Here is a 12,588-nt window from a genome sequence, read left to right on the forward strand (position 1 = left end):
ATGAGGCCGTCAGGAATCACTGCTGAACGCCACTGAGAGAAATGGCAGCGCTGACAAAATGTCATTCTCTGTCTACTTTATCACTGACTCCCGCCCCTCTCTCTCACTCCTGGAGCCTGTGTACGAGTGTGTCTTATTACAGGGAGCGGCGGCTGGAGAAGTGGTTTCACAGCCACTACAGTCAAGTATGAAAAGGAGCTCATGTAGAGATCACACAGGTTCGTACCTTGCTCTGAATCTCCCACGGTTTGGCGATAGCAGACAAGTCACAGGCCGTCATCATCATGGCCCTGCACACACAGAGCATGTGTTGACATAGAACTGCTTATATGCAACTGTGTTAAAGGGATAGTTCAACATTTTGGCAAATTGGCCCATTGCCATAATCCCTATAGTCTTAGCAGTAGGTTCGTTACCTTTAATTGTCGGTGCAAGCTGTTTTTAGAACGTCGGAGCAGAGCCGCGGTTTTGCATGAATTTACTTCTAAAACAACTCTGTCTGGTAACATTCTGTTATTATCTCATAGCGTGGTGAATGTGCAGGTCACAACTTGTCCACCAGAGCGTTTTGGAGTTGTTGGATTGTGTATTTGATAAGTTTGATGAGGGAAACCAAGAAATCCCATGAGCCTCCGTAGCTCTGAGCAGCTTGCGGCTCTGCTCGGCCGTTCTAAAAATAGCTTGCACCAACAATTAAAGGTAACGAACCTACTGCTATGACTATAGGGATTATGGCAATTTGCCAAAATGTTGAACTATCCCTTTAACTGTTAGTGAGAGTGTGAGAGTGTGTGTGTGTGTGTGTGTGTGTGTGTGTGTGTGTGTGCCTACATGACGATCTCTTTACGCGTGGTCTCCAGCATCATGTACTTGGTCCAGTCGTTCCAGCTCTCGTAGGTCTTGGATTGGTCCACGATCTTCTGGAACATGGTCCTCTTCCTGCACAGAAACAAAACAACAACACTATGAACATCTGTTTCATCTTCACATGACATCACAATCACAGCTGGCTGTATGTATAACTCACTTACAGGTGAATGTGTAGGTAAGCTTGTGCTAATGTATAAGAGCTACTGTAGCTCAAGGGTCTTCAACGTTTTTTTAGGCCAAGGACCCCCAAACTGATGGAGAGATGGAGCAGGGACCCCCTACTATATTGTATAAAATTGTGTTTCATATCAACTGTTATTGTGCATTCAATTGTAAGCTTTTCAAATAGGTTCATTTATTCATATTTTTGAGTGAGTAGGGGGCCCTGTTAACTGACACCAATGCCAGTATCAACAATGTCTGTCGATTGCATAATAATCACACAGACCAGCTATTCAAATTTAAGTTTTTATTTAAAAATAAATGTAAAAAAATATTTAAAAATTGTCTAATCAACCAAAAATTTTGCAACCACCCTGCAGCACCACCACAGACCCATTAGGAGTCACGGACCCCCTGTTGAAGACCTCCGAGCTAGATTATAGCAGGAGCTGCTCAATTACCATCCAAACTCCAGGTGGGAGTGTGACTTATGGTGCGTGCCAATTTGACATGTTGGAATTTTAATCTTGAAGTCGGATCTCTGACTCGGGAAGTCGGACAAATCCCACAAGTCCCCGGCATATGAATTCTAACAATGCTACAGTAACAATGGCATGCAGTGGTTAACGGCTCGTTACAAGCTTGCTTTTATTGTAAGTTTGTACGGCTTTTTAGAAACTTTAGAAATGTTTGCATTTAAATCAACATTTACAAGCAAGAAATTGTTGAATTTTCATCCATTTATACTTGAACAGTGTTTGTTTTTTCTACTGGGGAGTGCTCAACTCAGAGCTGACGTCATTCCAAGCTCATACTTCGACTATTAATCTTTCATCAACACAACATTTCTTGTGTTATTCTCTGCATCTTTATCTGCTTCTGTATTTAAAGTATAGTTTTGGGGCTTTTTGCCTTTTAATTGAGGACTGTAGCCTCTGCATATGCTATACAGCACCCCTCTTTTTCTGTATTTAAACTATACATAAAAAAGAACACAACAATTAAACATATTCAGTCCATGTAATGTGATGTATTTTTGAGGCTCTTGTACTGACTTGAAGTAGAGCGCCAGGTCAGTAGCGATGATGGCGATGTCCATGAGGTGGATGACGTGGTCGTGCTGACGCCGGCTCAGATTCTGATAAATGTTCAGAGCCTGAAAACACAAGTGAACATCAACACAGTCAGTAAGAAGAATAACAAAGACAGTGATGGGTCAAAGATTTAGTTTTGGTGTTTGGTTTAGGTTGGAGAGAAGAAACCCTTTTTTTGTTTTTTCTGCTGTAGATTATGGATGTTTTACTTTACCACCGTCCTGTGGGGTGAGTCCATTTTGATCATGTCTTTCTCTGTCTTTTGTGTTATGACGTTTGATGCAGCACATCTGATCTCTAAACTGTAGGAATACCACACATGCACAGACCCACACAGACGCCCTTTGATGTCAGATGAGACAGAAATTATGCGTGACACAACTGATAAATTAGAAAAGATAAACAGAGAAAGATGAGTTGGAAGCTAAATGGGTTTCCACTGCTGAACTGGACGGTTAAGTTAAAGTCCTTTTACACTTTTCAAAGTTTTTTTTCAATGTTTTTGGGGGTTTTTTTTAGCAAAAACTCCTGGGAAATGTAAAAAAAATATAACATGTTTTGCCTGTTTTATTCTTAATTGTTGTTATGCCCCTGATGTTTTAATGCTTTTCTATGCCTCTTGTGTTTCTTTTTACTTCCTGTACAGTGTCTTTGAGTTCTTGCTTTATAATTAAAATGTATTATTATTTATTATTATTAACATCTTAACTGCAATTTTATTGAACTGTAAGTAAACACGTTTTTCGGTGGGATTATAGAAAAAAGGCGCATCAGTTGCTTATATTTATTGTAGAACAGTTGTATCGCATCATTTTCTCCTGTACAGATGTTTAGGTGTTAATGTGTCCAACCCCTCTCAGTGTGCGTGTTTGTGTGTGTGTGTGTGTGTGTGTGTGTGTGTGTGTGTGTGTGTGTGTGTGTGTGTGTTTGTGTGTAGTGCAGCGTACATCATCTCTCAGCAGAGTCTTGCCAAAGTCCAGATGGTGTCTTTCCAAGATGGAGGAGCCGTGAAGCTTCGCCAGAGGATTACCAGACCTGGATACAAACACACACACATACACACAAACACACAAACACACCCAGAATGATGGGAGGTTACCCTGTGATAAATCATGCATGTTAAAACCAGGGTGGGCCTGGCCCGCTGCGCCCACGGCTAATGGCGGCTCACATTAGCTCATCCATCAGCAGGTGGAGCAGAGCTGCAGGAGGTGGATCTGGTCAATATCAGCGTATTGATGTTCTCGGTGTGTGACGTTTCCTTCGCCCAAAGAGCTGAGGTCAGCTCGTCTCGTGCGCAGGAGGAGTGGCTGCTGTCACTTAGAGTCAATTAAACGCCCACAGAATGAGCAAACAGTCCGATTTCAAACAACGAGACAAGTTTTAAATGAATGTCACTGAAACCCATGAAGAAATTGGGTCATTGTGGCAACAAGTGATGAAGAAAAACCTGTTATTCATCATTCTACATGACTTTAACTTAGTTCACTTTATGGTTCTTGGACGGCACTATATGAAAGTTTGGCTTTAGCTTCATAGCTAGTGTTAGCACTAACAGCTGTTTATCAAAGTTCATTCAACAGCTGTCCAGAGGTGGACATTTTTTTAAAAATTTTAATCATTTCTCAGTTGTTTGTAAACTAGCACTGTCACTGTCCAACAAAGAGTCACTGTTTCATTCAATCCTGAAGAAGAAGCTGCTCAGGGGATGCATTATAATCTCTTGTACAGTAAATGCTACGATGCAAAGTGGCAATAGCAACAGATTTAAAGGGATAGTTCAACATTTTGGCAAATTGGCCCATTGCCATAATCCCTATAGTCATAGCAGTAGGTTTGTTACCGTTAATTGTCGGTGCAAGCTATTTTTAGAATGGCGGAGCAGAGCCGCAAGCTGCTCGCAGGCTAATGGGATTTCTTGGTTTCCCTCGTCAATAGGGATGGGAATCGAAAACCGGTTCCTCTTCGGAACCGGTTCCAACTTGGATCAATTCTTGGAATCGTGTGCGTGTCTGCTTTAACGATTCCCTTATCGATTCCGTTTGGTTCAGAAACTCGCGCATTAATTGATTAATGACGTTACGTAACGTTCCGTTAAAATCAATCTTCATTATAAATGAGGATGCTTAGTGTTTATATCCACATGTCACCGTTTGTTCTCACAAAATAAAGTTAGTGGCGTGTCTGTGTGGAGCGGAGCTGCTGACAGATGCAGCTGACAGTGACGTTTCTTCATCACTAACCTGTGAGCCAGAGCCACCCTCCGGTCCTCCCTCCCTCACGTCGTGAGGACAGGACAACGTCTCCTGAACAGGCTACATGTCTATTCTTTCTGTTTTTCTCTCTTTATTCTAACCACTTCCTTTCAGGTTTTGCTCGTAGCCAGGTGAAACGGTAGCTGCGCCCTGTGTCTTTTCTCTGGCGCGCTCTCTCTCTTTCGCTCGCTCACTCGCTCACTCCGCATAAAAACGAACGTTATGAAAACAATAACCTACAGATGCGTAAAAACCATGGAAACATTGTTAAATTCCTCCTGTGAGCACAGCTGCCCCACAGCCACAGTGGTCTAGTGTTAACCTGTCCAGGCAGGTCGGTCCTGTCAACTTTTTTAATGTCAGAGCCATTAATGCAGTGTTTTCAACCTTGGGGTTGGGACCCCATGTGGGGTCGCCTGGAATTCAAATGGGATCGCCTTAAATGTCTAGTAATTGATTAAAAATAAATAAATAAATAAACTAATTATTTTTCACAATCTTAAACAACTATATTCTTGATATATTCACTTTCTTGAATAAATCAAGATAAAATAAAATGCAGCATATACAAATATCTGAGCTTGCTCATCTTGAATGAGGGTCACCAGAAATTTGTGATGTCAAAAGGGGTCATGAGCCAAAAAAGGTTGGGAACCACTGCATTAATGCAAACAAACCCATTTCTCTTTTATTCCCTCACCCAATGAGAATCGATAAGAGAATCGATAAGGAATCGAATCGATAAGCAATATCGATAATGGAATCGGAATCGCTAAATTCTTATCAATACCCATCCCTACTCGTCAAACTCATCAAATACACAATCCAACAACTCCAAAACACTCTGGTGGACAAGTTGTGACCTGCACATTCACCACGCTATGAGATAATAACAGAACGTTGCCAGACAGAGTTGTTTTAGAGGTAAATGCAGAGACTGCACTCGAAAAACTGCCCTCGACAGGAACGCACATCAGTGGTTTTCCATGAATTTACCTCGAAAACAACTCCATCTCGGTCAATAGGCCAATTTGCCGAAACGACTATCCCTTTAATAAACTCTGAAGCTTATTATCGCGAAGAGTGAAGTGGTTTTCATTCATCATGCTCCTTACCTGTGGAACACCTGAAGTCGGCTCAAACACTTCATTCATTTAAATCTAGGTGGAAAACATCCCTGTTTTCTGCAGCCTATTCATATTTGTTACATTATTTTGATCATTCACAAAATGTATTAATTTAATTCTAAATTATTCATTTTAATTGTCCTCATTATTGTGTATGAACTGTGCTATACATATACATTTGCATTGCCTTGCATCTGACTTAGTTTTCTTACACTATTCTATATGCAGTCTCTGTATGAGCTTTAATTCAGTGTCCTACGGTAACTTTCCAGGAATTTAAATCTGGTTTTATTCACTCCGCCCATCTCTCAGGGATCAAATCTGATATCTTTCCTGATATTCACACAGGCTGTAACACTCCCTCCTTAACTTCGTCCCTCTGTAGCTCTTACTTCATCTGGTAGAGGTTGTTGGTTCCTCTGTGGTCGATATCGTGGCAGAGGCCGGCGGTCACCATGGCCATACACTCCAGGTCTGTGTAGTAACGCTTCAGATCACCTGTCTGACAACATGAACACACACACGCACACAAACACACACACACGTGGAAAGAGAGAGAGCAGAGACAAAGAAGTGAGCAGGATTGTCTCACACTTGTTTCCTTATTAATGACCAGTCCAGACTGGTTTTTATCATCGACAGACGCACTTCATTATCTCCTCTGTTTGCTCCTCCTCTCTCACATATAAACACAGCTCAGACACAAGTGGTCACATGTACAGAACATTTCAGATTAGGGATGTCACAATTATAGGTTTTCTTTGTACGATTATTGTCAGAGAAACAATCACGGTATTACGATTATTATGTATTAATAATTAATTAATTAATTAATTTCACAACATATGAATGTGTAAAATCAAATACAGTCAAAATATAATTACATTACTACTAAATATTATTATTATTAGTATCTATCAATATTACTATCAATATATAACCAATTATTAATCCTCCAGGGGAAGTGTTTTAAATATTCAAATCATTAATACCAAAATTGTTTGTTTTTTATCACAAATGACATGCTAAGTTTTAAATTCCTACCAATTGTATGTTACGTTGGGTAAATGCCAGTATTTCTTACTTCTTATCTGCCTCCGTGTTTCCAACATAATCTTTTTTGGAAAGTGATGGTATTTAGAAATCCTTATGATTAATTAATTGTGGTGTTTAATACCGCAATTAATTGTGAAAACAAGTAATCGTGACGTCCCTATTTCAGATAATGATCAGAGGGGATGAAGGAGGAGGAGAATAGCGAGAAGGGGGACAGGAAAGATGAAGTATGAGTGGTGAGATGGAGGAGGAGGATTTACTGAAGAAAGGAGGAAGAGGGGGAATGACGGAGAGCAGGAGGTGAAGGATTGATGAGTAATTATGGCGAGGAGGTGGACTGTGTGTCTGACCATCAGCAGGGTGAACATGGTTTGTCCCACGTTGAATCCGTGTCTCCAGTTGTGGTAGGTGATCGACCTGTAGCCTTTACTCAGGGAGTAAATGAACCTCACCAGAGCCTGCAAACATCACACACACACATAACATTACTGCGCTTAAGAAATGAAAAGTATTTTTATTATTATCTAAGTAGCTCCAACTAACTGACGACACAAAGACACATGAAGAGTCTGATCTAACGCAGACAACTACATTAGCTTTGCAACATCGGTATGATTAATTATTTATTTATAACCGCTGCATGTTGATATTAAAAAAACACAAGGAAAGTGTGTTATTGAGTTATTTCAAGTGCATCTTAGATTAGATATTGTTTTGAGTCTGTTTTAACAAGTGTGAACCTCCGGGGGTCTGTGTACTTCGCGGCCATGAATGAACCGTTTCCCATTTTTTCTTTGATAATACAAAACGAAAAACAGAAACGAATCGTTATCCATTTTCCATTATCCGTCATCCGATTTAATTTGACCGTGACGTATTTGTAAATAGAAATTGGGAATTAAAAAACCTCCATGGAAAACTCCTTTCTCTATTTCCTGTTAGTTTCTTCTCTGTGACCCAGAGTCTGCAGACCGACCCCTCACAAAATAAAAGCACAGCTCAAATAACGCGCCCTCTGGTCTTCTTCTGTGGTCGTGGTGGCTCGCTGGCGCTCCATAGACATATGGCTCGCTCGCGGTAAAACTTTCGGGTCACAGAGAAGAAACTAACAGGAAATAAAGAAAGAAGTTTTCCATGGAGGTTTTTGAATTCCCAATTTCTATTTACAAATACGTCAAATTAAATCAAAATTTGCCCATATTTGGATTGCCTGGGAGTTAGGGGGCGGAGTCCAGTGCTGCCTAAATGGAGACAGTGGAGCAGACCAGTCTGAGCTTCAGAAACACTGTGAGTGACATCATGAAGGCTAAATTCCCCTTTATTAACGTTTTACATCACATCACTTCAATGCCTCACAGATAATGTGACAGGAGTGTCAAACTTTATGAATCTCAGCCTGTGAGATAATCACAATAATGTTATTTGGCAAAAAATGAGAAGAACGCACCTCTCTGGGGACGTGAAACTTGTCCACCACTTTCAGTTCGTAGTACATCTGGATGCCACACTTCACCAGGTCCAGTTGAGTGAACTCAAAGTCACAGAAGTGAAACTCTAGGATCTCAGTTTTCTTGGAGGGTGGCAAAACCTCCGACTGTGGACAGAAAGGGACAAATGTGTAAATCCATACAGTGGATTTGTGCAGTCATGTTGCCACAGCCTGATGTGCATCCCATTGTTAATCATGTCACAGCATTGCACCAAAGAGAAACCTTAAAGACGCAAAGGTCACCAGTTTGATCTGTGGAGTTGATATAGTAAATGCCACAGCATCTCTTTTCCCTGTCACTTCTCCACCTGTTGTCTTTCCTGCTTCAAAGAAACATGTTGTATGAGGACAGATGTGTGTGTTTGTGTGTTTACCAGAATCTCCTGGAGCTCCTCCTCCTCGCACTCGTCCGGCTCCTTCCCCCATCTCTCCCTGGTGTTCTGGGGGAAAAAAGATCACACATCATCCTCACTCACCTTGGATCAAACTCCTCAGCATCAATCATCTGTCTCCTGATCTGAGGTCACATCAGGTCATCTCTCCCGCTCTTTCTCTCTTTTTTGTCCCCTCTGTCTGTCTGTCTATCTATCTACTGACAAATCACCTCATACAAAATTTGACAGCCTATTTCACCTTATAAAAGATGCTCATCTCCTGTTTCTGTCGTCTGCATCAGCTTTGAAACTGACTGGGTTTGTTCTCTGAGGCACAAATAATGAAGGGTTAAGCACCAGCTCATAGTGTCTTCTGCTTCCATCCTTGTTGTGTTTATATATATATATAAAAAAAAATACACTGTGCACCTCTGTATGCAGTCTCTAGTCTTTCATGTCAACAAAATGCTGCAGACTAAACTAGATTGAAATAACTAAAGTATAAACCACAGAAAAATTATTCTAAAGCTCTTCCAGGTCTCATTTCCTACTTTTTTTAATCAATAAATGCACAATTTTCATGACTTCAGCATCGGCACTCCTGTATCATACTGTAAGAAACTAATATTAGTTATATATTATAGAAAAAAAACACATCAGCACAGCACTTCAGTAATCTTTTCATGAAAAGAGGCTTTGGCAAACTGTCAAACACTCAACTGCTCTGTGAAACATTATTAAATCGTTAATATTTGAAAATGAGAAACCCACAGAATAACATTATCACACAAACTCGTCCTCAGACACACACTTTGTTAAATGATATATTTATAGCTGATGGGATAAAGAACTCTCTCTCATTTTTCCACATTCACTCACTAACCAGAACGTTCTGGATTTCATCCTTGCGACACTTGACGTGGTACATCACCATGTCCTGGAAGATGTCCTTCCTGTTCTCCAGCTTGTTCATCTTGTCGTAGGTGTCAGTGTTCAGCACCGACCAGCCCAGGAACTGGGTCAGAGACTGGACAGAGGTGTGTGTGACAGAGAGAGAGAGAGAGAGAAGGAGGAGGAGGAGAGAGGGAGACCATTATTGGAGGCAGGTGAGACAAAACTCCATGAAATGATAAAAATGTTTCTCAAATCCTTAAACTTATTCTGAGTGTTTCCGTAATAATATTGATAATAATGATTACTATATTAATAACAAACTGTATTTGAGCTTTACAGCCCCTTTATATAACTTCCCTTCAAAAGACAGTTACAAGGTCTTATACAGATAACTGTATAGGACGAATAATGGAAAAAGCAAAATTATTAGTTATTAGTCATTAGTAGTAAATACATCACAGTGTGTGCAGCTGCACCAGGTCAACAACCCACTAGGATGTTTTGATTCATTTGTATACCATTTATCCCTCATCATTATCACATTGTACCTATCTGTTATGTAAAGCTAATACATACTGTATTTTTGTCTGTGCAAACAAATCAAAGTGATCTGATTACTGCACTTAAAAGAGATGTAAACTGGTGAAACTTTGTCCTGTGCTTTTGTTTTGTAAGTAAAATTATATTCGAATGAGACTGAAAGACTTGATTATTAACTACTTCTATTTACGTTAAAAACAGTGCCAGTCACTTTCACAGAGATAAGATGTAGTCATGCAGCTTTATGCCCCTCCAAGGTTGTAATTGTTTTAACTTACTTCTTTACCCATGTCGATTGATATGGATCTATAATCTGCAAAGAAACCTGTCCAATGTATTCAAGTACAGTTACTTCTAAGCTGTACTTATATACACTACTTGAGTAAATGTAAATAGTTACGATCCACTATTGTCACCATGCAGCTTCCTGTGGGACAACATGGCCACCGTTGGAACAAAAACAAAATCTTTCTGCAGTGAGTGAGTGTTGGTCAAATGACTTTCTGGGCAAATAACAAATAAAATGCATAGGGGGAAAAAAGTAAAAAGAAAAACTTTCCACAAAACTACTTTGATGTTTAAGAGGAGCTGAGGATCAAACTGTCACGTTGTTATTTTAACTGAGCTCTGAGGAGAGAGGCAGATAGAGAGACTTCAGTAAAAAGCCTCCAGGCCCAGTGATAAATAATGCAGATGCTCTGAATGGCCTGAGTGTATTTATAAACTCAGTGACTCAGTGCTTACTCCCTCACTATCTCACTCACTCTCACACACACACTCAAACACACACACACACACACACACCCTGTACCTCCATCAGTGTTTCATCCATTTCATCAAAGGGTTTCCCATCCTTCCTGTTATAGAACGTGGCCACACCCACTATCTCCTCTTTCTTGTTGACAATTGGCATCGACAGGACGTTCTTAATGGTCCAGCCAGAGTCGTCCAAAGGCTCTTTCTGTGCACACACACACACACACACACACACACACACAGAGGGTTCAAGATGCATTAATTCAGTGGTTATAAATAAATAAATTGCAGCAAAAATAGTAACATGGGAGCTTTGTCTAATCCACTATCACATTTATTTTTTACTGATGTTTTTTTCTTATTATTTATTTAATCTAATTATTATTATTAGAACCTTTATTTAACCAGGTTTGTCCCATTGAGATCCAAGATATCTTTTGCAAGAGAGACCTGGCCAAGAATGGCAGCACATAAAGTTTCAACACATAGTCACATTAATCATAGACAAAAAAACAGATAAAATACAAAAAAATTACAATTGAATTTTCAAGATTAGTTAAAAGAATTTACAAGATTAGTCAAAACATTTGCACTCCTGAAGCCTGGATGGAATTTTTCATGGACTTGAATACATTCAGAGATACCAGACTTTGGAGTTTGAGCTCTGACTGCAAAATGTTCCATGTACTCGGAGCAGAAAATCTAGAAGTTTTCTTCCCCATTTCTGTTCTGACCTTCAGAACAGTAAAATGACAAACGTCCTGAGAGCGGAGACTGTAGGCCCTTTTATTCAAGATTAAAAGGGATGATAAATAAGATGGAATTGTCTGAAGAATAGCCTTGTAAATCAGCACATACCAATGGCTGAGCCGGTGCACATATAAAGACGGTCAATTTACTATTTTATACTAATAAATCTAATCTTATCTATGAGATTATTTATCTCCTGAGTAGGAATCTGACAGACATGTAAACCTGAACTTCTACATTCAAAAGAAAAGAAGTGAAAAGAATCAATAATTCACCTGCTGCTCACAGCCACTAAAGTCTGAGCCGACTGCTGCTGGAGCTGCTGTTCACGTCTGACTTCCTCAAAATGTGGAAACAAGATATTCTTGGATTCAAACATATATATTAGTTTATTGCGTGTTTCACCACAATCTGAAGTTACTCATCGTTTCCCTGCAGTTAAATGGAATCTGATGATGGGAAATCTTTTCATTTGTGTTGCACCATTTCATTCAAAGTGCTTTATTGGTTCTTTAAAAAAAAAAAAAGCAAAGCATAAAGCGACTGGGGGAAAAAAAGGAAAAGATAGCAAAAGTGTTTTTCAACTCTCAACAGCGATTTAAAAAAGAGAAACACAGATTCACTCTGTTTGATCTTAGTGCCGTACAAAAAAAAAAAACACAGTTTCAAAGCCTTCTGGGAAACGTAGGGAAACCATGATGAGGTAGATTTGCATAAGGCAGGTTTGGAGGAAAGAGGCTGCTACATGATGTAGAATTACAACAGACAATCACAGGGAAGCTGGGACTGTGGCAACAACAGAGGACGACTCAGACTCACACTGTCAGCAGTTCTCAGAGTGAATATACTGTATGAGCAGATCCACCGGCTACAGGTGCATGAGCAGGTACATTGGCTGGTACTTTATGAGGAACCACATCCAATAAGGATAAATACAGTGGGAACAGAATAGCCTCCAGGAAACTAATTTAAAGTGAAGAGAGCTGAGAGTGTGGGACATATCATTTATTCACCGAGGACATTACAATCGTTCTTTATGAATGTTCTCTGGTAGTCCTTTATGATACGAGAGGGGCCATTACATTGCTAAGTTCATTTTTTCCCATATCATCTCTACTTTATTCAAATCACTCATGAACAAATGCAGTCACTGTAATCTGACTGCAAAATGTTAATGTCATTTATTGTTCTATATGAAGATCTGAGCTTAATGTAGAGACT

At 39.8% G+C, this 12,588-nt stretch overlaps 1 protein-coding gene across 2 annotated transcripts in view; it reads right to left on the minus strand.

Annotated features, from left to right (window-relative positions):
- Nucleotides 1-12,588, minus strand: part of pde6a (phosphodiesterase 6A, cGMP-specific, rod, alpha) — a 37,946-nt gene that overhangs the window by 8,867 nt on the left and 16,491 nt on the right. For both annotated transcript variants that reach the window (XM_085789258.1, XM_085789259.1), the window contains exons 11-20: nt 10,673-10,822; nt 9,311-9,454; nt 8,428-8,493; nt 8,012-8,158; nt 6,915-7,022; nt 5,901-6,010; nt 3,074-3,161; nt 2,088-2,188; nt 832-939; nt 227-290 (exon numbers count right to left, since the gene is read on the minus strand). In XM_085789258.1, the coding sequence (XP_085645384.1) occupies nt 227-290; nt 832-939; nt 2,088-2,188; nt 3,074-3,161; nt 5,901-6,010; nt 6,915-7,022; nt 8,012-8,158; nt 8,428-8,493; nt 9,311-9,454; nt 10,673-10,822 (1,086 nt within the window). The remainder of the gene's footprint in view (nt 1-226; nt 291-831; nt 940-2,087; nt 2,189-3,073; nt 3,162-5,900; nt 6,011-6,914; nt 7,023-8,011; nt 8,159-8,427; nt 8,494-9,310; nt 9,455-10,672; nt 10,823-12,588) is intronic.

Source organism: Trachurus japonicus, chromosome 10 (assembly GCF_045865225.1).
Source record: "Trachurus japonicus isolate A0001 chromosome 10, Traja_1.0".
Classification (NCBI taxonomy): Eukaryota; Metazoa; Chordata; class Actinopteri; order Carangiformes; family Carangidae; genus Trachurus; species Trachurus japonicus.